We start from the raw sequence: 24,766 nt of genomic DNA on the forward strand, positions 1-24,766 counted from the left end.
AAGGATAAAATATTTTTTATTTATAGTTTTATAGTAAAGGGAAGCCTTAACTTGCAAGACAATTCTTGGGCAGTATGTACAACATACTTCAGTTCCATGGAATAGACTCACACCTGGACAGAGACCAAGCTACATTTGTACACGCTAAATTCAGAAAACGTCACAAACAAGTGTGGAAAGAAGACAAAAAAATATCACACATACCACACACACATGCATGTGCATATCCATGCATATGTGTGTACACGCACACCTTCGCACAAAGAGGCTTTTGCTTGCTTAGCGCCTAGGCCTCTTTAATTCACATGGGAAACTGGCCCATTTGCCAGAGAGCAGATTCACACTTTAAATGCATTTATTAGTACCAAATAACAAAGCTTGTGTATATTTACATTAAAAAAGCTGGCTCTGTTTCTGATAAATTCAAAACAGAAAAAGGAAGAATTTAACATGGTTTGAATCTGTAGCTTCACATTACCAATGTCCGTAGCAGGAGGAGGAATCTGGCCAGACAGAGATTCCTTTGGAGGAAATAAATACCAATTCATCATTTGCCAAAATACAAAAAGGAAATGAATCTCTATGCCTCACCGTGAATCTTGCATCATCCCTTCAGGCAAGAAGGAACATCCATACCTGCTTCTGCATGCTTCTTTCCTTACCAAGATTCTTCTGGGGCTATATTGATTTATTATCATAAATAGCAATATTTTGATAAAAGCAACAGAGGCTGGTGAAGTTCTAGTGGAAGCATGGAGAGTACACTATCTCCACACATGCCAGGCAATCTCAGAGACATCAGTTTAATCAACTGATCTGGGCTTTCCTGTTACTAGAACCCAGCAGCCGCAGGGCAGAATTGCATTCTGCTCTACGCTATGGCTGGTGTCATCCAGACGGTAATCTACCAAGCCACAGAGTCGTGTTAACTTTAAAAGGGCCAGAAAGGGATAAGGAATAGAGGAAGTTGCAGTCCGAGAGCCTCTACTAAAGAAAAAGGAAAGTCCTTAAGCAGCCAGCAAGTGTCTAATGGCAGCGGGAACCAAGGCTTCTTCTAGCTGGCCTCCATACGAAGTTTCTTCCGGCTCTGCGGCTCTTCCAGCTCAGACTCTGAACTGGAGTCAGAGCCACCATCAAAGGCGGAGATGGTGCCGCCTTTGGAATTGGTGTAGAGGCTGTTGTCTGAAGAGGAATAGTTGGCTTGCAGCTGAGCACTTGACCTTGCCTTCTCCAGTGCACGAACTGAAAGGTAAGATCAAGAATATGGAAATGGATGTGGGAAAGGCAAGCAAAGGGTACAAGGTGAATGATATGGGGGCAATCACTTGACCTCTTTATTGCCACTAATTTAGGTACTTAACAGTTTTTGAAAGCAAGCAATTTCCACAAAGCAGCTTACCTCCAATATGGTAAGAGTGCTAATTTGAGTCTAGTTGAATTCTCAATCAATATCATGAATCCTGGAATACAGTGCAGTAGTCTTTTCTTTTTAGGTCATAGGACCCCCCCCCCCCAATAAAGTCTTATTTCCAGGGGGTTGCAGGCTTTCTCTTAAACTGTTTCTTATGACCCTTCCTTTAGATTTCTCCCTCCACCAACTTCTGAAATCCTATATAACTGAAATCTTCTTTCCTCGGAATGAATTTTACTTATGATTGATTTGAGAAACCATCTCTCATATTTTTGTTGTGTCAATTTAAGTTTTATTTATTACTACTATGAATTATTTTAATAACAATGCTTCTTTCTTCCAATCTATACCACTGACATTTTCTGACCTAACTAATTTCAACAATTTGCTCACTCATAAGTTGTTGACGTTTGGGAACTTTAAACATAAAGCAGCAGCTTGCCACTATATTTCTAACAATAAATATATGTTACTTTCTTGAATAAAAATGTAGTACTATATATATTTGTACTCCTTATATAAAATACCACAATTTCATATGCTAAGTTGATCTTAGTATGTCATACTATTACAGTAGTAAATAAAAACATAATTTTTAAAGTCCATTAGATCTATTCTAGTTTCCCTCAAATATTGGTTTTGCCCTGAAAGAAAAATAATCTTCTCTTGTTACAAACTACTTGAAAAAATTAACTTAAGTCGGGGTTTCTCAAATAGCTTGTCTCTCTTGTAGAAAAAAGAATTCAGGAGTGGTGTGGAGAATTTTTGTACATTATTACAATAAATCCGTTTTTCCCAAAATTTCATTGTATTGCTTTCATTGTTCATTTTAGTTCATTTTGGTGTTTGTATTTTTAAGAAAGGTGTGTACACTAAAGTGAGGTGTGTTGGCAAAAGTTTTAGGAATCCCTGTTTTAGGTATTCCAGAAAGCAATGAAACAGAAGCTTTGCGTGTGAATGGGAAATATCAATTCAATTGAGAATATGGAATTCTACATTAATGGATTCATCCTGAGGATATGAAATGGGTTAATTTGGTATAAGCACTGGATAATTAATTTCAAATTCTACTGAAGGCCAAGAGTAATAGAAATGATAGGAATAGAAATAATTGCACACAATAGTCAGTAATGGTTGTTACTTTACTCTGCCTATTCTCAAGCTTTAGATAGGTAAATTAGTATGCTGGGAAAGTCTCTGCATTTTATTTTTTTTAACAAAATGTTTTTGTTTGAGGACTGAAACAATCTCAGCCTATTTGAGAATGATGCTAAAAGCATCAAATACAATCTGCATGGAGAAAACATGGAAGCTGCTTCTGCAGTGGCATGTGGAATGCAGAATGATCCCTGGGGTTTTCTCTCACAATATTTCTATATAAGCACTCTACCATCCATTGAATTTGTTTGAAGTATCCGTTATGCATATAGTTTTTGTTATATGTTTTTACATTTGAATTGTAAGTTATTACAAGTGCTTCAAATTAACCACTTCAAGGCACAGTTAGATCTGAAATACTTATATATGTGCACTATACTGGACACATACTGGACTCTCAGGAGCTGTCTAGTGGTAACTTATTGGTCTGCTTCAATCTTGTATAAAGGATCCTTCCAGGGAAGAAAGACCAAGTGGCTGCATGAAAACTGATACATGCTGCCAACACCTAAAACCTTTAAGCTTTTAAAACACCAACACAGTTTTATTCAACACAGGTAATTAGATGTTGATCCATAAACCCCCTATAGAGGGCTTTGTTGTGGGATATCATAACCTTGGGGGGCAAGGATAGTTGATGCGCAAAATATACATTGCAACGCTTATTGCAAAGCCTCTCAACTATCAAACGACAACCCGGCCTTCACGTGGTGCCCCCCTTTCCCACCAATCGGGCTCTGTCGACCCTTGGGACTGGCGTCCCCTTGGGTATATCCAGCCGAAACAGCTTCCATGGATCGCCGTAAAACAGTGGCGTCAAATTTCCATGGAAGTCGCCTATACCCACGATGGGTGAAGAGGCGTCAAGTACAAGTACAAGTACCTTTAGAACTATGAATATGAAAACCTCAGCACAGGTATACTTACCTTGTTGTTCCAGCAAGGCATTCTGGCGCCTTAAGTCATCAATATCCTGCTGGTGTGTGTGGTTTTTCCGGCGCATGTACTGGATGTATTCTGTGGCTTTATCTAGGATTTGGGCCCGGGATGCCTGTTGCAATAGTTGTGGAAAAAAAACACCAAATAAAGTCCTAGTTCTGATACAAAAAATATAATTCTGACAGACTGCTACATAGATATATTATTATATTTGATAATAGATATATTATTAAAATAATCCACATTTGATTAAATCACAAACTTAGTATTAAAATTCTTAATTAGGTATCAGGATATTATCTGTTTTCCAACTTCATACTCACTTCCTATTTATTTTGGAACTCTGTTAATAGTTGCTTATTATAGCATTAAGAAACTATTCTAAAGGGTGCTCTAGATTCTAGAACGATCATTCCCTGTATTGCCAACTACTCTAAAGTTGAGCCCTCTTGCATTCAAAAGAATTTCTGCAGCAAAGCAAAAAAGCTCTCAACTGTTGTACGACAGCTTCCTTGCAAGAGATCAAGTTGCCAGTCACAGCTTCATTCAACAACTGGAACTAGCCAACAAACCTGGCCAATAAACCCCGCAGCAATATGTTTGCAAATTGGACATCTCTTCTTGTAATGCACTCATGATTGTAAAATATCTTACCTATAGCCTTTCAAGCCTACAGTCCTTGGCATCTAGGCATTCATATATTATAGTACTTGCATGTTGTACTGAACATTTATGTTTTGGAGTGTGATATGGAAAGTGAAAATCTGTCCTATTGACTATGAAAAAGACAAATTGGAATAATTTTGCTCCCATTTTTCCTTTTTTTGTAAACAAATGACAAAATTCTGTTCTGAGTTTCTCATTGTATTTGAGCACAAGACAAAGTGTTTGGGACAGCTCACTGAGCACACAAAACTTTTATTTTCCTGTGCAAGAGGAGTGGAAATGAGGTATTTCAAAAAAGATTTTAAATAGTCTATACAACTTTAGTATCAATGCCAAAATCAATCAATCAATCAATCAATCAAGAGCATATAGCTTAATATAACTTAATTGGTTGAAATAGTGCATACTTTATTCCATAGAAAGTAAGGGAAACAAAACATTTTCCCCAAGTGGTTCCTGCAGAGCAAAAATGGACTCCTCTGAAGTAAATCACTATGGCGGAATCCCTGGTGCTCTCCGAGCTTGGTTTGCAAATGTTCTTTGACTAGGTAACATCATCAGTGCTATTTGATTGTGAGGTTTGCGTTTGTATATATACTGTACCTTGCTCTACCAGTATTTGTAGGGGTGTGGTTTTTACCTTGTAGTATGCTGATTAGAGTATTGTTTTCCTGCTGGATTGTTTATCTGGTGTTAATCCCTACTCATCTGGGTGTTGGTTACTAGAGAGAATGTGTTCTGGTCTTTTGGTTTCCTTCTTAGCTTTTTTTACTGTCTCTTTAAATAGTGTGGAATGTGATTTATCTCTATGTATCTATGACTGATTTGTCTGAAATGGCACGTTTCAGTGAGTTCTTTAGCACGTTTTTTAGGTTTAGCATGATCTAGGATGCTCACAACTGTCAGGTGATTATTTTTTGGTTAATGTTTTTTTTGGTTTACTTAAGAACATAAAGTCCTCCAAAACACCCTAACTAAATCAGAAAACCCAGTAGTTCAAGAAGAAAGAAACAGGATTCACACATAACATAAAAGATTGTAACAGCCACCATGTAGGAGAGTCAGGGAGAAGATTAGCAGATTGCATCTATGAACATCAATTAGTAGTCGGAAGACACAAAAAAACACTAATCTTCCACATATAGACAGATTCAGTCATAGTTTCAACTGGGAAACTGAGACTAAACTAAATCCCAAAATGCTAAAATTCTGAGTATTAGAAACATTGCTTACTTTTATATTGTGTAAGTATCTGTTATTTAAATAATAAACAAATAATAATAAATAATGGAAATAGTCTTTGGATCAAGATGAGCAGAGAATATTTTGGCCACTATATTTTTTTAGTTAAGTTTGTAATATTAGAATAGAATGGGTGATATAAATGCTATAAATAAATAAATAAATAGCACAAATCAGATGCAAATATAACCCTGATATTGTGACTACATAGAAATAGTCTTTAATAGAATATTAGTTTCTGATACACAAATGAGATCAATCTATTCCTGATTTCTAAATGCATCTATCTAAACCGTTAAGTTATTTTTCTAGACTAATTCAGCTGAGAATGAATATCAAGAAACACAATTGTAATTATTTTAGATAATAGTAATTTTTAACTAAAATGTTATTTTATAGAATTAGAATACGTTTGACAGTTATAAATGAAACCTCAAATATTCACAATGCAAATGCTTCTGCATATTTATTTCACTGGGAGCATTTGTATACCATTGGAGGATTCTAAGACAGTGAGAGGAGCTCACTGTGAGCAATAGTCAAGTGTGAATTCATCTCAATGGATCAACCCAGTGGCCTGGGAATTGGCTCACTGGGAGCAATTGCATACCACAAGAGGATTCTGGGAGAGTGGTGACAAGCTCACTGTGAATAACAGATAAAGGGGACCATCTCATTGTATCAAACTAGTGGCCTACATGCTAAATCTTACAACTAAGAATCTAAATTAATCTAAATCTACAAGGAAAATATCTATTTGGATACACACAATTATTAAAAGTAATGAAGTAATGGAGGAAAAGGTGCTATGGTGGCCCTGCAAGATGTGTACTGTGTTTGTATTCCTGCCTGAGAACTTCAATGATATGTGCACCAAGTGGCAACTGATCAAATTGCTGGAGGCAAATGTGGAGGGTCTAGAGCAGAGGTGGGGAAATATGGTCCTTTATGACTTGTGGACTTCGACTTCCAGAATTCCCCAGCCAGCCATGGTGGCTAAAGATTCTGGGAGTTGAAGTCCACAGGTCTAGAAGAAACATATATCCATTCTAAGACTCATCTATCAAAATGAGCAGTTTCTGGAAAAAGCAGAAGTTTCTAGAAACTCAACACAGTAAGGAAGAAACAACTACCACTAAAAATGGAAATGCCGAAAAGGATGGCAACATGTCACTTGTAGCCCCCCTCTGAGAAAACTATCCTTGTCACTGGAATTTAACAATCAATTTCATTTTCTCTCCTTGAAAAAGACGCAACATAGAAGAAGGATTTTCATCATTGTTCCAGTAACAGGAAGAAAAGTAGCTCAGATTGTTACAAGGAAGAGAAATCTCTAGGTGTCCTGAAGGGGAAAGACATGTGGTTGATTAGTCACTCACTTCTCAGAGGAATAGAATCAACAAACTGCAGACCAGGTTCAAAGATCAAGGATGTGAGGAGGTTTATCCAAGTAATAAATTATCCTTTTCTCCTCTTTCATGCTGGGACAAATGATAGAACAAAAAAGAGCCTGAAAAAAATCAAGGGACTATGAGAAACTATTCAAGAAGGCAAAAGACTTAAGTGCACGGGGTGTTTTCATCCATATTTGCAATGAAAGTCAACATCCAATGAGGGAGCGGAGGATTTCAGTGGTATACTGATAGCTCAAGGGATGGTTCCACCAAGAAAACTTTAGATTTCTGGACCATAATCTATATCACCTACAAGATAGGTTCTGGGCAAGAGACAGGCTCTATCTCACAAGGACAGGGGAAAATGTGTTTGGAAAACAGCTTGAGTCATTCAAAGGATTTCAACTAAATCTGGAGAAGGAAGGAAGCAGATTTCTAGGAATAATCCCAAAGCATAAGCCCAAAATCATGATTCACCATGCGGAAGGAAGTTGTAAAAAGGAAAGCGCACTTAGATATAAAATAGAAGGTGTGGCTAAGGTTTGTTAAGAACAGATCATGTCTATCAAATCTTATTGCCTTCTGGATGATGTAATGAACAATTGATGTACGTATGATTTGAAATATTTAACCATTATAAGGATTAATAATTAATAATGGAAAACTATTTTTGGAACTTTGGATGATTGGTGACATTATGATCAATTGAAAATATGAATGTATATTATAAATTAATGGGAATTCTTTGTTCTAATCTCCACTTTTCTCCTTGGAGATAGGTGATATATAATACTTTAAGACTTATTGTTATTTGATAGCTAATTATGAATTTGAGGAAATAAGGATTATTACAAATGAAAGAATATTAATGGTAATTTGAATACATAATGTTCAATGACAGCAAAATATTCAGTTATGTTTAATGCAAAACCAGTGATGTTATTCTTAATCTTAAGAATTGATGACAAAAACTTGTAACCCGACGACATGCTTGATGAAATGGAGGAAAGTTGTTTTTTTCCTTCTTGCTTTGTTTTGTATTGTGTTGTTTTGTTTAAAAAGAATAAAAATATATTTTTAAAAAATCTTATTGCCTTCTTTGATAAAGTGATTAAATTAGCAGACTGAGGAAATGTGGTAGATATAGTTCACTTAGATTTCAATAAGGCATTCATAAAGTAGACCAGAGCCTATTTCTTGCTAAGATAAGAACAATGTGGGATAGACAGTACCAATACCAGATGGAGCTGCAGTTCGCTGACCAACGGCACTCAGCTGACCAATGGCACGCGTAGTCTTTAATGGAACTATACTTATGTGGAGGGAAGAATGCAGTGGGGTTCCTCAAGGTTCTGTCTTGGGCCCAATGCTCTTCATATCTTCATAAATAAGATATAGAGGAGATTGAATAGATAGATTGTTCATCAAATTTGCAGATGCCATAAATCTGGAGGAAATCCTAACACTTTGGAAGACAGATTCAAATTCAGAAGGATCTTGACCAGCTTCAGCATTATCCATCAAGATGCAGTTCAGTAGTGAAAAGGAAGATCCTGTACTAGGCAGGAAAAACCAGATGCACAGGTACAAGACAGACAGTACTTGATTCAACACTAGTGCCTGTGAGAGGGCTCTAGGTGTCCTGATGGACCATTACTTAAGTATGAGTCAGCAGGATGCTGCAGCTACAAAAAAACAATACAATCCTGGGCAGTATCAACAGGAGGATACTATCAAAATAAAGGGAAGTAGTACTCCCCTATACTACATTGGTAAGGCCTCCTTTGAGAATGCTGCGTGTAGCTCTGGTTGCAAAACAAAACAGATACTGAAGACCTAGAAAGAGTGCAGAGAAGAACAACAAAGATGGTAAGGGATATGGAGGCTATGAAGAATGACTAAAGGCACTAGGTATGTTTAGTTTAACGAAGAGACGACTGAGGGGAGACATAGAGATCTCCCAATATTTGAAGGACTGCCACAGGGAAGAGGGCATTGATTTATTCTCCACAGCACCTCCATAGCTCCACAGCACCTGAGGGTGGGACCAAAAGCAATCAGAGGGAAATCCAATCTGGAATAAGGAGGAATTCCCTAACAGTGAATACAATTAAGCAGTGGAACAACTTATTTCCTGGAGTTGTGGGTGCTCCATTGCTGGAAGTTTTCTAGAAGAGATTGAGCAGTCATTTGTCTGTAATGGTATGAGGACTACTGCCTTGGGAGGGAGTTGGACTAGAAAACTCCAACATCCCTTCCAGCCCTATGATTCTATGATCTATCCCTGTATGTTAGGGGACACACTAGCTTCACACGTTCACGTGAGAAATTAGGAGTTGTACTCATGTATGTTTGACCATGAGTTCAGCTGTCAGTAGCAGAGGAAAGGTCTTATTTTGAATTATCATTGTTTCTTATGGCAGAATAAGCCAGTCTTTCCAATGTAAAAGTGTGTACAGTTTTCTTGTATGCTGCCCAGAGTTACTTGCCTGTGAATGGGGTGCCTATGAAAATTAGATAAATAAATAAATTGTGTATTAAGAAACTCAAGTTAGTATCAAGAGAAGTTTGGGGTTTTTTTGTTTTTGTTTGCTGTTATGCTGTTCACAAGTTGTGTGGCTCCACTGTTGTTTCTTTATGGAGTTCAGTTCTTTGGCTGTTTATACAGATAATGCAAACTGCAAAAAACATACTTAACCACCAGGCAGCACTTAGCAAAACCTAGGACAAAACAAGAACAACAAAATGCCTGACTCTTCTCTCTGACAAAATATTAAAATATTTTTGAATTTTGTTATGTCAGAACTTAGATACATTAGAATGGAATTTCTTCAGACCCTTTCAATTTGAGGTCACAGTAAAACCTTGTTGCTATTTTTTAATTTAAATGCTAAAGTGATCATTATTTCAATCATAACCCAATTAGCATAGGACACTATTACAATCTTGAGCAACTTTACTTATAATTAAGCACACATATCTCTTATGAGTCATTGTACTAGAACAGTGGTTCTCAACCTGTGGTCCACGGACCCCTGAGACTTGAAGTAATGTTATGATTAAATCTTAAGTTAAGCCTTGGTGGTCTGGGGCACAAAAGGTATTAAAGGGGGTCTGGGGTGAAGAAAAGGTTGAGAATCACTACATTAGAATATGCGGTCAACCAATAAAACTAGAAATATTATCTTGTTTAATGTGCATGCATGTTATAGAAGTACACAAAAACACAAATATAACTATATGCTGAGGTTGACCAACCATGTATATGTGCATCAAGATTAGCAATTCTTCGGTTGCCCAAGTTCCTAATTCAATCTTTCTAGCAAAAAAATGCCCAGCATACAGTAATTCTTTATATCCAAATGTCCTGTTCTGTATCAGAAAAGGCCAGATCAGGAGGGATTTTTCCTGTTCAATTTTACGTGTATATTTTTCTTCATTGAGCAAAAGGCTGAAGCCTATATATAATGCTACCAGCAATTTATGTAACATGATTGTCAAACTCATCCATTCTTACCCAAATTGTCATAAACCTTTCAGCAGTGTCTTGTAAAATTCCAGTGTTAAGCATATAGCAGCTTGCATTCATCTTGGAGAAGAATAAAAAAGCAGAAAGTCTACCCACATATTTTAGCTAGCAAGTTATGTAGGTATCAGATCTCAGTCTTGAAAACTTTTCCTGTACAGCATGATTAATACATGGGTGCGCCTTGACAATGACAGAGTCATTAGAGGTGACTACACATAGTTCACTACCAAGTGAACTATCTTATAATAAGCGTCTGCAGTCAACTCAGAAGGGATTTTAATTTATGATGATTAACATGATACCTTTTCCTCGTTCTTTTTGAAACAGCTTCTTTAGCCATAGCAAAAGCTATTTACTAACATTATGTCAAACAAACAGGAAGAAAAATAACTTATGTTTTAAACACCACTCATGTTTGCACCCATTAGAAAGCCAAAAATTTTCAGCAACTACTATTCTCTCCATGATGTGAAAGCAAGTAAATTTTACTCTTTTCTCAGTAAATCATAGCCAAAAGCCATAGCTTCTTCCTGCCTTCTGACTTCAAAGAGAAGCAAGATAAAATTCTTGGATTACAGGTCATCCAGTGGAGCTATCCATAGAGAGAAGCCATCCAGATTTCTTAGCTGTGCTTACTGGAAGGAGTTGCCAAATGAAGAACTGAACAACATGTACCAGTCTGGTGTTTATCCTAGGTGCTTTACAAGTCTAAAAAAAAAAAAATCTCACTATTACATGTAATGCACTTACTCTCTAAAATCTTGGGATTAAGTCAAATAATGACTTTATTTAAGTATTTATCTCTCCTATTCAAGTTGAAGGCTGCTAAGCTACAAATTTAAATGCTACTTTATTTATTTTGTACTTGTACTTGTACTTGTACTTGTACTTGACGCCTCTTCACCCATCGTGGGTATAGGCGACTTCCATGGAAATTTGACGCCACTGTTCCGTTTGAAGTGACGCAGAGTGGTTAGACGAACACCTCCTTTGGCCGTTTCCAGGTCGGACCAGGAAGGTGATCCATGAAGCTGTTTATTTATTTTAATAGTTATGTTGTAGCTTGCATTCAGAGTAAACAATGTAAAGAACAGAATACAACAAATTATACAATCACAATTGTTCCTAGATAAGACAGAACTTGAAATGACTGTGCACACTAATGATAACTCCATCAGAGGGAGAAAGGAGAGTTATAGAACTCCCTGCCTTAAGGTGGGGGGAAAGCTGAGGACTCATTGCAAGGCACTCTTCTACTTCTTTTTGTTTAGCCATGCTATAAATTGTTTCATTTGCAATTCATTTTTATAGCCTCAAACTTTAAACTGAATAAATGTTTGCCAATGCAAAAAATGAATAACCTGCAATAACTTTTAACCAAGTCATAAAATGTAAAAATATCTTGCTATCCATATGTAGAGAAGTGTATCATCCTATCAGTTCTAGATAGCTGCATGAAAAACACTTCAGCTTTAAAGAGGAAAACGTTCAGTTATTTGAAAACAGTTGATAAGTAAACAAACTCCGTACTACTACAATGTAATTCATTTTTATTTTTCAAAGCATAACAAAAAGTAGAAAACCAAACTAAAGAAACCAAAGAAGCAAGGACATTTATTCCAGAAGACTACCTGGGACCCCATGCAGAAGTGTCTCCTAGCCCTGGTCCTAGCCCTTTCTTGTTTAGTACTAAAAATAGCAGGATTGGCATACAACTTCCTTGTGCTCAATGAAGTGCACAGAAACCATATCACTTCTCTCAATAAACTCACCTTCTCTCCCTGAAGTGAAGGTACAGAATCCCGCAAGCTGTGGAAACTATCCTTGATGTGATCCCTGCGTTTGCGCTCTAGAGCATTGTGGTGAGCACGTTTGTCAGCCTAGGAAATTAAAAACAAAACAAATAATAAGTATTACTCTAGGCATAAAAACATGAGGCTTCCCCTGCATCCCTGGAATATAAGGAAAAAGGAAGGGCTGTGGAAGAAACAAATTGGTCAACAAAATTATCGCTCAAACAATTCAGGACAACTGCAATCATGAAAAATAAGTTTATTAATAAAGAAGGGCTTTTGTCAAACATTTTCTATCGGTCACATTTATTCAGAAAAGTATCTCCTCCCTGGAATAAATTATTTTAATTCTAAGTAGTACTATCTATTTTCTTGGTATTATTCTACAGAAAAGGCTCACAGTAAAAAATGAACAAGTAGAGGTCTCATCGAAAATTCCCAAAACACAGCAGGAAACCCTGAAAGAATCTTAACTAGTTCAAATATAACCTCTATTCAGAAATCACCATAGGCATATCTATAGATTAAAGCTTCCCAAATAACTCTCTATATGCTAAAGTTCTAGATTAGCAGAATTTGTGATATATACAGTGGCATCAGGAGCTGGAGGATAGTTGCAATTCCTTCTTTCTCTGTTTATATAGTAATTCAAATGTAATGCATAAATGAAAACTTTTGATTAAGAACTGTTATAGCTATATAACCTGGTTCACACTCAAAAATTTCATTTATGCATCACAAAGCAACTAGAACTACTTGATTTTTAGATGCAGTATGCATAATTGTACTCTTAAGATTTGGTGTCTAATTTTGAAATTACATTTTTCATAAATATTTTGCCAATTATTTTATGCATATATTCTATACAAATAGAATAATTTCCTTGACCTGTGTTTATGAACAGTATGTGACCATAATTGTAAAGTTTCAAAGTTTGCTAAAGGAATTCCTGGGCAATAAAATTATCAGTTTATCAATTGTCACACATTAATCCAGATCTTAGTCATCATGTTCCAAGTAGCTGACAATTACTAAATAAATTCAACACATCACTAGCCATTTCTCATCAGGACAATTTTCATAGAGCCATCTAAGCAATTACTTGTCTTCCTTTATAAGGATGTTATAAAATAGTTAATACTTCTAGCAGAGGTTGATGTAGAGCAAAACGGTTGAATAGATAAGAATCTCAACTTATTTAAATTTTCTTTTTTAAGATTAGTTCAAAATTAATCAATAATCTCAAATTGAGAATAACCAGTTTTCAGTTTCTGCAGCAAATACATCTCCATCACTCTGTTTCTGCTCACAACTATTGGTTTTTGTTTTAATCCTCACTGCTGTTTGAATCCAGGTGGTAACATGAAATCAAATTATGATGGTTTGCTTCCAAAAACCAAGGTAGCCTTGAGTTACAAAGGTCTGGCAATGATCCCACAGTCAACTCTGAGCACAGAAACTGTCCCCAGATGTAAAAGGACTCTCTGGGTGTGTCTGGACCCCAAATCCAAAGTACAAGCAATTTTTCTGTAACTGTTTCCTTCAGTTCAGCGTGACAGGAATTGATAGGTGGAACCAGACTAAGAAGCAACATTTGTTCTCTTCTGAATTACTTCTCCACATATGCTTACTCAAAGGCCAGACTGTGACAGAAAAGACAAAGTACTCCAGCTCCTTGAAACTGTTTCTGCTCAGAAGCAGAAAAAACAAAGGAAGGCAAGGACAAAAAGGTAGGTGAAGTAAATGACACTCATTACTGGCCCAACTAGTCTTATTTCACTATGTACACTAAGAAAAAAATATTTGTCTGTGGACACACACAATAACTCAAAGCTAGAATCTATTATGCAGCAGATATCATAAAAGGAGAATGGTGCAATGCCAATCCCTTGAACTAAATATATCCCTGAACAAGAATCCGGATTGAAACTCACAAATTTCCTACAAGTGTGGATTAAGACCATAGCAGAAAAAAGTGTACTAGCGTTAAACTGTTGATAATTTGAAACTAAAAATCACTAATTTTCTCATTTGAATACAAATAGAAAATGATATAGATCACAGGTCTGCAAAAAAAATTTTTTTCAAGAGCTTGTTTTGGTTATTCCACATAATCTTTTATGTTTTTTTGGTGCGCTGAATCCAAAATAACCTCCATTTTGTCATAGGACATCACGTTTCCTGGCAATTTAGGTAACTATATTAAATAAGGCAATACCTCCAAAATAAATGGAAATAGACTTATAAATTAAGTTTTATTAAAATATTTTCATGAAAATCCTTTTTTTGAACTGAAATGAGCCTCACCTACACAACACTAAACCCTATCTTCTTCCTTGTGAGGCTCCTCTTGGTGCATTTACCGCTTGTGAGTAGCATCTGGAATGTCTCTCTGAAGCATCCAACAGCAGTCTGCCATCATTGTAATGCTCCATTTTCCCTGGTATCTCCTTTCCATCTCTTAATGTCTTGGTGGAATCATTCACCTTGTTCCTCACTCACAGCTCCCAAATTTTCAGGAAAGTAGTCAAAGGTGGGACTGGAGGAAATGCACTTTCAAATTCATCAGGCAACCTAAAGCTTGAAATGCTTTCAGCATTCTTCCGACAATCTTTTTGTAGTGAGGATCTTTGTTTATTGCTTAAAATTTCTGTACAACTTCTTTAAATGCAATCAACGAAGAACTTTATGGGAAGGTACCAAAACTTTCTCGGAGGACATTTTTTTTCACCGACCGTTAGCACCCTCGGCTGCCAACTCTTCTTGGTCCAGTGATTTGTCAGTCTCGACTGTCCCTAGACATAGAAAACAAGGGGATTTGGTATACCCAGCTTGTTGCCCGAGCAGCATACACAAAACCTTCAAGTCCCCACACACTTGCCAACTATGGTCTTCATATTTAAGTTTATGAAGAACCAATTCCAAGTTCTCGTAGGTTTCCTTCAAGTGTACGGAATGACCTACAGGTATGGAAGTGTAAAAACCGTTGTGGAGGTAAAACTGCTTTGAGACTTCTTTTTGAAGAATCTATAAAAAGACGCCAGTGCTCTGAATAATATTGGATTTTAAATTGACCCAATCAGACCTTCGAATTGATGCAATAAACCAATTTGTCTTCCTAGGCGAAGTAAGGAACAAACTCCTTTTCACGATGTCTGAACCATGAAGATGACACTCCTGGCAACAATAAATTCCTGATTTTCAGCCTTGATCCGAGTAACTCAGTGGCATCTTTGGGAAGATTCAAGTCTCTTATCAAATCATTTATCTTCTCCTGAGAAAACAATTTTGGTCTTGTATCATCTTCAAATCAGAACTTGATTCGTCATCTGTTCAGGTATGACTTCACCTTCATCGAGCTAGGTATCTTCCAAGGTAGCAGGGGGCTTGGGTACTGGTATATCTGTGCCATGGGGGATGTGACGATTGCTGAGTGAAGATTGGGGTATGAAATGGAATTAATTCCATTAATTAATGGGTTTGAAATTAAACCCTTTCACATTGCATGAACAAAAGTAACAGTCATCACTATGGTTCTTTTGCTCTCGCCATACCATAGGAATCACAAAATGGAAAGATTTTTTCTTACCCTTGAACCAGTTTCAACACACCGTTTGCACACTTTATGAGGCGCCTAAACTTATCTTGATTTCTAATTTTAGTCCAAGTATGCAAAGTATACTTTTTCACAAAGTCTGTAATATTCTGCTGTTGCTTCAACACTGTATATTCACCACAGATGAAACAGAAACTGTCTGGCGAATTAATACACTTCGCGGAGCCATAACATAACGGTTGAAGAATAACATGAATTGCGATGAAAAGTGTGAACAGCCTAGAACCAAGAACTGATGATGATTCGTGCACAGTGTGGCATGTAGGAGAGAGCAGCTCTGTCCCTGTACACGAGACTTCACAGTGCTGGCTACGCCCCCTGCACTGACCGGAGATGCTGCTATCTGCCCTGTGTCTCCCTCCCACTGGATTCTTCAGGAAAGATTAACCCCTTCTACCATTAGAAGCACAGACTTAAAACTTGCTTGGCTATGTATATATTGCTGACCATCAGATTTATAGTGCTATATTTTTTTTACATAACTCGGACAAACCGTTTAAGATTTTTTTGGCATATCTTAAATGCACATGTGAATTAATTAATAGTAATTTGGACTTTAAAATTTCGTTAAAACCCATAGTATAAAAAATATCAAACAATTAAAAAAAATGATAAATTTGAAGACAATTTTGCATGTTGTGGCAAAATCATGATGTCTAGGAGTTTTTTCAATATTTTATTTGTTTTCAGCACACCAAATATATGGAAATTAGATGAAAATAATCAAACAGCTTTTTAGTCGCAGACCTGTGAATACAACATTTTAAAGGTATGATTTAATAGCTGGGCCAAATAGCTTTAAAAGAGCAAATTAGCTGGGGGAAAAATAGCAAGACAACTCCACTTTCCAAACTACAGGCTAGAGTTTAAAATTATTTCAGGCGTTAAGTGGAAAAATCAAATAGAGTACTGTACCATCAACTGGAAATAAATGCAAAATGGTGATTAATCTGCACCCCAAAGGAGCAAAATGAGAGCAATGATTACTATTGCATGTATGTAATGTATTCACAAGTATATGTTGTAGCATAGGAAATCTTTTGCAGACCATAGCAATCACAATTTTCTAACTTCATATATAATAATTGATCCACTGAATATATGTGATTTAGCTGGAAATAGATTACAATAAAGCATTTAACTGGAATCTTAAAAAGAAAATGAAAAGGTTATACTGCATAAAACCTCCTCATTACACGATTCTTGTATTATTTCATCTACAAATCCTGACAATGCTGGCATTTTCAGTAATTATACTGCAAATGAAATACACAGACAACTCATTTAGATAGCTTCATTAATCAAAAGGGCATGGTAGGTTATTAGAAGCTTTTATTGTACCCTTATTCCGAGTTCAAAATACTTTGACCATGAAGTAGACCACTTGTCATTCCTTCCAAAGTTAATTTTGGAGCACAATTAAACAAATTATACAAGTGTATAAAGTCAACCCAACAAAAGACCTCCCCCTACCCCTCAGAGCAGTCTGATTCCCCATCAAAACAGAAAAAGTAATGCTGGTTATAGTGTGCAAAATTGTCCTGTTTCTATAATTACTTTGTAAAACAAAGCTATAGTCGAACATCGTACCTGACTCTGCTGTAATGAATTAACTGGCAGGAATTGGGAGCAAGCAAATTGCATTTAAGAAAAGCTGCCAGATCTAATCCAATGAGTTCTGGTTGGCAGAAATCACGCTAGATGCTGATGAATAAGGAGAGCACAAAAACACTGGCTTCCATTCATCAGAGCAAGATGGCCTAGTGCCATTACTACTTTATCAGCTATTTTCAAATAATTTGTCCAGGAACTTAGTTCCTGGCATGAAAAGGGAGTGAGGAAAGAATCAACATTGTTTTTGTGTGTGTAGCAGAAGCTATTTGTTTATAATCACAACTTGTATGTTATACAGGCTTTATGTATGTTCAAATCAGAACCGAAATAAAGGCAGTCTTCAACTTACAATAGTTCACTTAGTGACTGTTCCAAGTTACAATGGCACTGAAAAAAGTGACTTATGACCATTTTTCAGTTACAACCTTTTCAGCATCCCCATGATCATGACAATTGATTCATTCTTATAACTGTTGTGTCACAAGATCAACTTTTGCAGCCTTCAGACAAGCAAAGTCAATGAGGAAGCCAGGTTCACTTAACAACGAAATTACTAATTTATCAACTGCAGTGATGGTCGTAAAATGGGGCAAAACTCACTTAACAAATTCTCACCAACCTAAATTTTGGGCTCAATTGTGGTCTTAAATCAGGGAATATCTGCATTTAAATGAGGTCAGAAAATAGGTGAATAATCTAATAATCACGGATGACATTATTTTGTTCAGGTACAAAATAAATGCAATTCAGCTATATTATGATTTGGAAATACTAAGTATTATATACCAAGCACAGGAATTGTCCATTTTGAAATAGTTCAGATAATTTTTTTCAATCTGCTAAATAAGTTCTGAAAAAAATCACTGTTAATTCTATATCTCCACATAAGAATGAATATTCTTTCAACTATTTAAAATAATGATGTTCTCAACATTCTTAATAGTGTCTAATTCAAATATTCATTCTCCTAAGTTTAAAACTGGAAGGGATTGTGTAGTTTGTTTTCAGTATTATACAAAAACTGGCCTGCTTGTTTTTAAAGTATACTTAAGAAATGCCATCCAACTTTTCTTTAGGGCAATATAAATATATTATGTCATGGAATCATACACATGCAACTAAAATGGGTCACTTCAGCCTCAGAACTAGTAATTTACAAATCCGCTGGAAGAGATCCAATAAATAGAATGACCCATTTCTATACCACTTGGAATGCCCTATTATTTGGAGGTATGAATATACTAGGACAGAACATCTCCCATGCTCATATATATATTTAAGTAATTTTAAAAGTTGAAGCAAGGCATATTCACACATACAGTTTACTTTACACTGTCTATCCAATTATTTTTCCCCTTTCATTGTTTTCAAAGCATAGTAATAAAAACATGACAGATTATGTTCTATAACAACTCTGTTATTGTTAACATGCCATGGGTTTTCTTTTTTTGTGTCAATCAGGACCAGAGGTGGGTCCCTACCGGTTTGGCCCAGTTCGGCTGAAATGGTAGTGGTTTTGTGGCCTGGGTCGCTGGAATCGGCAGCGACCCAGGCCTGCCATGCCCCAAAATGGGTAGTCCTATGGCGGTGCCATCCTGATTTTTTAAATGCAAATGCAAAGTGAGCAAAGCGCGCACGCACAAAGTCTTTTGCATGCCGAACCAGCAATAATACCGATGGCAACCCAGCCCTGATCAGGACCTATATCTAAAAGTGTTTTCTAGGAGTTATTATATTAAAATCTGTTCTTTAATTAATGGAAGTTCATTTTCAGTGATGGAAATGCAGTACACCAAGATTCTCAACAGATAAAATTAAATCTTACAAGCCAGACCACAGAAGCCACTTAGGTCAGTTTTGTTTGTTTTGTCTAGCAAAAACTTTAAAGATGCCTGAAACCACCTTAGTGTGGTGCGAAGGATTTAAATCTAACTCCATTACAACTCAATGGATTTACCGTAATATAGTAAGGAAGAGAGATGCTACAGACACTACTAACACTAATATTGCCCAAGCATTTAAACATTGTTTAAAAAGGAAGTAGTTGCAGTTTAAATCTCTACTACTGTAAATCTATTATGAAACTAGTAATATATATCATAAAGAAAACAGAAAGTACTTTATTATTTCTTAGTGACTCCCTATTAAAGAAATAGAGGCCTTGACTCCTTTGTTAAACTGAGCAAATACTAAGCTGAATATCTTAAATAATAAACGACAAGCTGCTTTTCATCATAGGTCCATTCAAAATTAACTCAGATGAATAAAATAAACTGACATTTGATATAAATATCACATCTTAACTCATGTGGTATATTTCTACCTCAAAGACAAATACAAAAATGTAACTTGAAAGAAAAACATTCAGTGGCAAAAACTTGATCTGAATAATACAATGTAATGTTGACTTCCCAAAGAAACCTGGGCTATGGGTCCAGAATAAAGGGCTCTACTTGCAGAAGGAAATGTAATCCAGGAGATCTTCCTGTTAATGAAAAATGTAGAGGTAAAATATTTTTAGCCAACCCAAATTTTTAATTCTTCTCCTGCCAAACTTTGTTTGAGGAAATCTGCAACTACTTAGAATAATTTTTCGGGAGGCAAGGAATTGTTGACAAATTCATTTGATCAACCTGGACAACTGAAGCTCCTGAAAGAATTCCAGTCAGAGGAGCTCCTGTTTTTTTAAAAAAACTCATATTTAGTGATTATACATTTTTGAACACTTATATGACAGTCTTATTCATATTAAGGTAAAGGTTTCCCTCACACATATATGCTAATCGTTTCTGACTCTAGGGGATGGTGCTCATCTCCATTTCAAAGCCAAAGAGCCAGTGCTGTTCGAAGACGTCTCCGTAGTCATGTGGCTGGCATGACTAAACTCTGAAGCCACACGGAACACTGTTACATTCCCACCAAAGGTAGTCCCTATTTTTCTACTTGCATTTTTTACATGCTTTCGAACTGCTAAGTTGGCAGAAGCTGGGACAAGTAACAGGAGCTCACCCCATTATGCGGCGCTAGAGATTCGGAACGCCGAACTTTCAATCGATATGCTCAGCGTCTTAGCCACTGCGTCCCACCCTTAATCATATTACTCAGAAGTTATTCCTGTTATTAATGGCCTTAACTTCCAGTTTGCTGTGTGCTGGAGTGCAACTGCAGTCCTTAAATGAACATTCTTGCTTAGTTCTGTTGCATGAATTATATAGCTCTGCAGGGCTTCAGATTTGAAGGAAAAGTGTGATTCTGAACAAGCAAGGCTATTTCTGTAGCATCTGTCACAATTCTTCATGTAGTTTCATTTTTCCCCAGAAACACTAAGTTTCCTCCAGGCAGCTGGAGCACCATCTCCAGAGAAATCCTATTGTGTTTAAGGTGTTGTAGAGAAGGATACACCCCCTCACATTCCAGAGAATCTTTTTTCCTTAAATCTGAGACCTTGTACAGCCCTAGTATATACAGTAACATACATGTCCTTAAATTTCAGATGTATAGAAAGATGCACAAAATATTTAAATTATGTTTCATGTGTACAAAAACTCAACCCAGTGGCAGATCAGTCTTTATTATAATAACCAGTTAGTATGCAATCTCATTCAATACAAATTTTGATTTCAAAATACAAAATTTGATTAAAGTTGGCTATATTTAATTAGCTATTTAGGCTTAACAGCAGTCTACTCTTTGCTTTAAAAGTCTATGCTTCAGTCACTCTACCTTCATTTTTATTTATCTATAGGAAATAAAAATACATAAATTAATAACCAGACCATAGGTAAATATATCACCATTTAAAAGCATTTAAAACTCAGCAACATGCTGACATTACTGCATCTATGAGCAAAACGAAAGTAACCAGAAAGAACTTTTTCTGGGAATCACATACCATCTTGTACTACAACTATAGCCACTGGCAAGATAAGAAAACTTGTTATGGTATTACTATGTTACTCTGTTACAAAGAAGGTTGTTGTTATTACTATTACTATGTTTTTAATTTTTTTACACCTCAATTGCAATCAACACTAAGTAATTCACAAGTCAAACCATATGCCGTAAGATATTGTGTATTACAATGCAGACTTCAAGAAAGAGTACCTTTTGACTCTGCAATTCATTGTTAGACAACCAATTATTTTTTTCTACATGTAGATCATGAATATTTTATAGATATTATCCAACATCTGAAGATACAAGGAGCTAATTTAAGGAAATTTTCTGTGATGCACAGCTTTTAAAAAATAACCTTAGCACATTTTATCCCCAATATAAGAGAAATCCCGTTTTCTCACTCATTAATTCTGACAGCAATGAGGAAGAAAGTCCACAGCCTACAGGGGTAATTGGTGAGACACTAAGATATAAAGTCTCTCAAAGTAGATGCCACTGTAATTTAGAGCGTATGCATTGCCACTCTGAAACACATTCAGCTGACATTTAATACCAGTATAAAATGTTATAATGCTTCATCATTTCTCCATGTGCCATTTCCCTGCAATAGCACTAACTCCACCAATCTCCCTCTTGCTTCCTAGACAATCTATAGTATCCTCAGTTCTTCCTTTCAAAGTAACCAGCTTGGCTTTCTGCTGATGTTGGTAAGCAGTAAACCTCATTAAGCGAATCACTTGTTAAGTCAGTAACACGTTTGTTAAGCAAATTTGGATTTCCCATTGACTTTGCTTGTCAGAAGGTACCAAAAATCAACCACATGAACCTCAGGACGCTGCAACCATTGGAAGTATGAATCAGTTGCCAAGCACCTGAATTTTGAACATATGACTATGAGGATGCTGTAGAAGTCATATAAGAGTAAAAAGTGTCCCTGAGTCATTTTTTCAGTGCCATCTTAACTTGGAACAGCCACTAAACCAGTAGTTCCCAACATGGGGCCCACAGCCCCACAAGGGGGGGGGGATTTGATTTTTAATGGGGGTAATTTGAACCTTCTTTAAACCAAGTTAATTGTCTTTTAGGCTTCCTCTGTGTGAGTAGAGTTCACTTTTTGAGTAAAGTAAGAATTATATGTCATGGAGGGGAGACAATCAGGATTTTAAAAGTGCTTAAGTGGGTTATGCCCCCCCCCAAAAAGGTTGGGAACCACTGCACTAAACGAACCACGGTAAGTCGAGGACTACCTGTAGTACCCCCACCTGATCTGTTCTGAATTAGGCTCTTAATCTGTCCTGCAAAGTTCCAGGAGGGAAACACCATCACTTTTCCATGCTCAGGCCTTTTGCTCCAGCCCAACTCATCCGGCTCAGAAGACAGCTGACAGTGACAGGCCCGGCCCTCCTAATCTTTTTCCTCTGCCACTGACCATTAGGCAGACCGGCCTATAAAAAGTTTTCCTCCAAAACAAGGCCTTCCCCCGTTCATCATCACAGACCTCTCTATCCCTATAGCCCCTTCGCATGCGCCAGGCTCCGAGGGGGACACACAGCCAGACTACCATCCCCTTCCCCTTCCCTTCTGCCAGTTCCTGTATGCCCTTCCCACCCCCGGCTAGGCTTTGACTGCTGGGCCGCGCTCTCTGCCTGGGGGAGGGGGGTGTTAGGGAATCAAGAGGACGGGGTTTTTTTTGGGGGGGGGGGGAGTTAAGCGAATGAAAGGCAGAGAGAAACGTACCGCAGACTGAAAGCTCGGCTGCTCTTCCTGCAATGAGAGAAGAGAGAGAGACAGAGAGGAGAGAGATCCAGGCGTTACTGTCAGCGCCGCTCAGCCAAGCCGCGCCCGCCGCTGCCTGACAATCTCCGCCTGAGCGACCGAGAGAAGGAAGGGGAAGAGAACCCGGACGTGGGAAAGCGGGGGGGGGGGGGAATACGGGAGACCAGCGAGGCACTCACGTCGCTCTCCACCTCGATGTCATCGTTGTCGCTCATCGTTGTGGCCGGCGGAGCCGTTCGGGGGTCTTCCAGGGAAGCGTTGCGGGCCGAGCCGCGGAGAGCCGCCTCCGCTGCCGCAACAACAAGCCCCCGCGCGCGGAGCAGCTTTAGCCTCCTCCTTCTCCGTCGTCGGCGTCTCCGTCGTCTCCTCCTCCAGCATCAACGGCACACGCACCTCGCACTGCACGTGACGGCTTGAGCCCCGCACCGTCCACTCACTCTCGCGTCTTGCCGCTCGGCTCGGCGAAGCCTGCTGGGAAATGGAGTCCGCTCCTGATCCGAATAAGCAGCGAGCGCCGGGGTTCTGGGACTCCGATCCCCAGAGGCCTTTACGGAGCGGCTTCTCCTCTGAGGTCACAGTCTGCGCAGTGTCCGCGCAGTGCATGACGGAAGATGAAGTCTCTGGGCAGGAAGAAGGGCTCGGTTTCCCGACAACCTGAGAAGGGGACACGTGGATCAGAGGACGGATAGCAAGATGTGTTTAAGTTTGTTTTGTTTAGGTCTATTTTGTGACTTAAAGAGCGGTTGTTGTTGTTTGGAAGGGAGAAAAACGGTGTGCTTTAAAATTGTTTCTACAAACTAAATCGGATTTAATAATAATAACAACAACAATAACAACAACAAAAACAAAATAAACAAAAAACGAGACTTGATGAATAGTAACACTTAGAAACCAGCAGAGGAAGCATTTCCTGTTGCTATTCAGTAACAAGCAGGAAAGTTGTCCCACACCCAATGAAAACATTTCAGAAGGAGATTCCAATCTAAAGTTGCTTGACTGAGTTGAAAATGTTTGTCATTTATTGTGCAAACAGTATCCCTTTTAAACTATTTCTATGTACTGTTGGGAGAAATGTCCTTCTGGGTTGGCTCCAAGTGTGAAAAAAGACACTGGAGACATGGAGGCTGCTTGGAAAGTGGTTTAATGGTGGACAGGACCACATGGCTTGAGTCCTGAACAGAAGAGGTTATCACATTGTAAGAAGTTACCACCCAACCCTCTCCTAGAAAAATGAAATAGCCTAGGAAATATTGAAAAGGCAGAATATTACATTTCCCTGGATGTGAAAAGGAAGAAACATGTTTCAAAGACAGAGTAGCTCCCTGCAGCTTCCTGCCCATCCCCCTTTTCAATGGGCCCTTAAGATGCCCAAGCCCGTCCCTTTTACATAATAAAGAGTTCTCCTCTTCAGCTCCAGGGTGATGGGATTAAGGCATGATAGGATTAGCCCTTTACCCACTCCCCACATGGCATCTGAGAACTCAACCAAACCTGGATTCAAAACACAGCCTAGAGAGTTGCCCCTGCATGGCACCATGGGAGTCTGACAACCAAATAGAGTACAATTATTCTTTTTTAAAAAAATAATTATCAAGGAAATATTTTTTTATCTGACCTTTTTTTAAAAGCATTCATTTTCTTTACTGAGAAAGGAAGTGCATTTTCTAACCTGGGCACACTGAAAGTGCAACAATTGTTTTTGAGCATGTCCTATAGTATTTATTGTTAACA

At 37.6% G+C, this 24,766-nt stretch overlaps 1 protein-coding gene across 3 annotated transcripts; it reads right to left on the reverse strand.

Annotated features, from left to right (window-relative positions):
• On the reverse strand, positions 1-23,490 carry MAX (MYC associated factor X). Of its 3 annotated transcripts, XM_032218290.1 has the most exons (5): positions 23,215-23,490; positions 12,112-12,219; positions 10,976-11,047; positions 3,497-3,620; positions 1-1,242 (listed from the first exon to the last, which is right to left on the reverse strand). In XM_032218290.1, exons 1-5 carry the CDS (start codon positions 23,248-23,250, stop codon positions 1,055-1,057), a joined length of 528 nt encoding a protein of 175 aa, XP_032074181.1. In that variant the 5' UTR covers positions 23,251-23,490; the 3' UTR covers positions 1-1,054. The 3 variants fall into 3 exon arrangements, with proteins under 3 accessions (XP_032074181.1, XP_032074189.1, XP_032074198.1); XM_032218298.1 differs by lacking the exon at positions 10,976-11,047 and having other exon boundaries at positions 3,497-3,626; positions 23,215-23,486; XM_032218307.1 differs by lacking the exon at positions 10,976-11,047 and having other exon boundaries at positions 23,215-23,482.
• Between the last annotated feature and the right edge of the window lie 1,276 nt (positions 23,491-24,766).

This window comes from Thamnophis elegans, chromosome 1, assembly GCF_009769535.1.
Source record: "Thamnophis elegans isolate rThaEle1 chromosome 1, rThaEle1.pri, whole genome shotgun sequence".
Taxonomy (NCBI): domain Eukaryota; kingdom Metazoa; phylum Chordata; class Lepidosauria; order Squamata; family Colubridae; genus Thamnophis; species Thamnophis elegans.

Bases quoted from the DNA above. Each gene is read 5' to 3' on its own strand.
- MAX (XM_032218290.1), bottom strand. From the start codon at position 23,250: ATGAGCGACAACGATGACATCGAGGTGGAGAGCGAC. The intron at 12,220-23,214 runs GTGAGTGCCTCG...TTAATTTCCTAG, and splicing joins ACATCGAGGTGGAGAGCGAC to GCTGACAAACGTGCTCACCA. The intron at 1,243-3,496 runs GTAAGTATACCT...CTTACCTTTCAG, and splicing joins TGCCTTGCTGGAACAACAAG to TTCGTGCACTGGAGAAGGCA.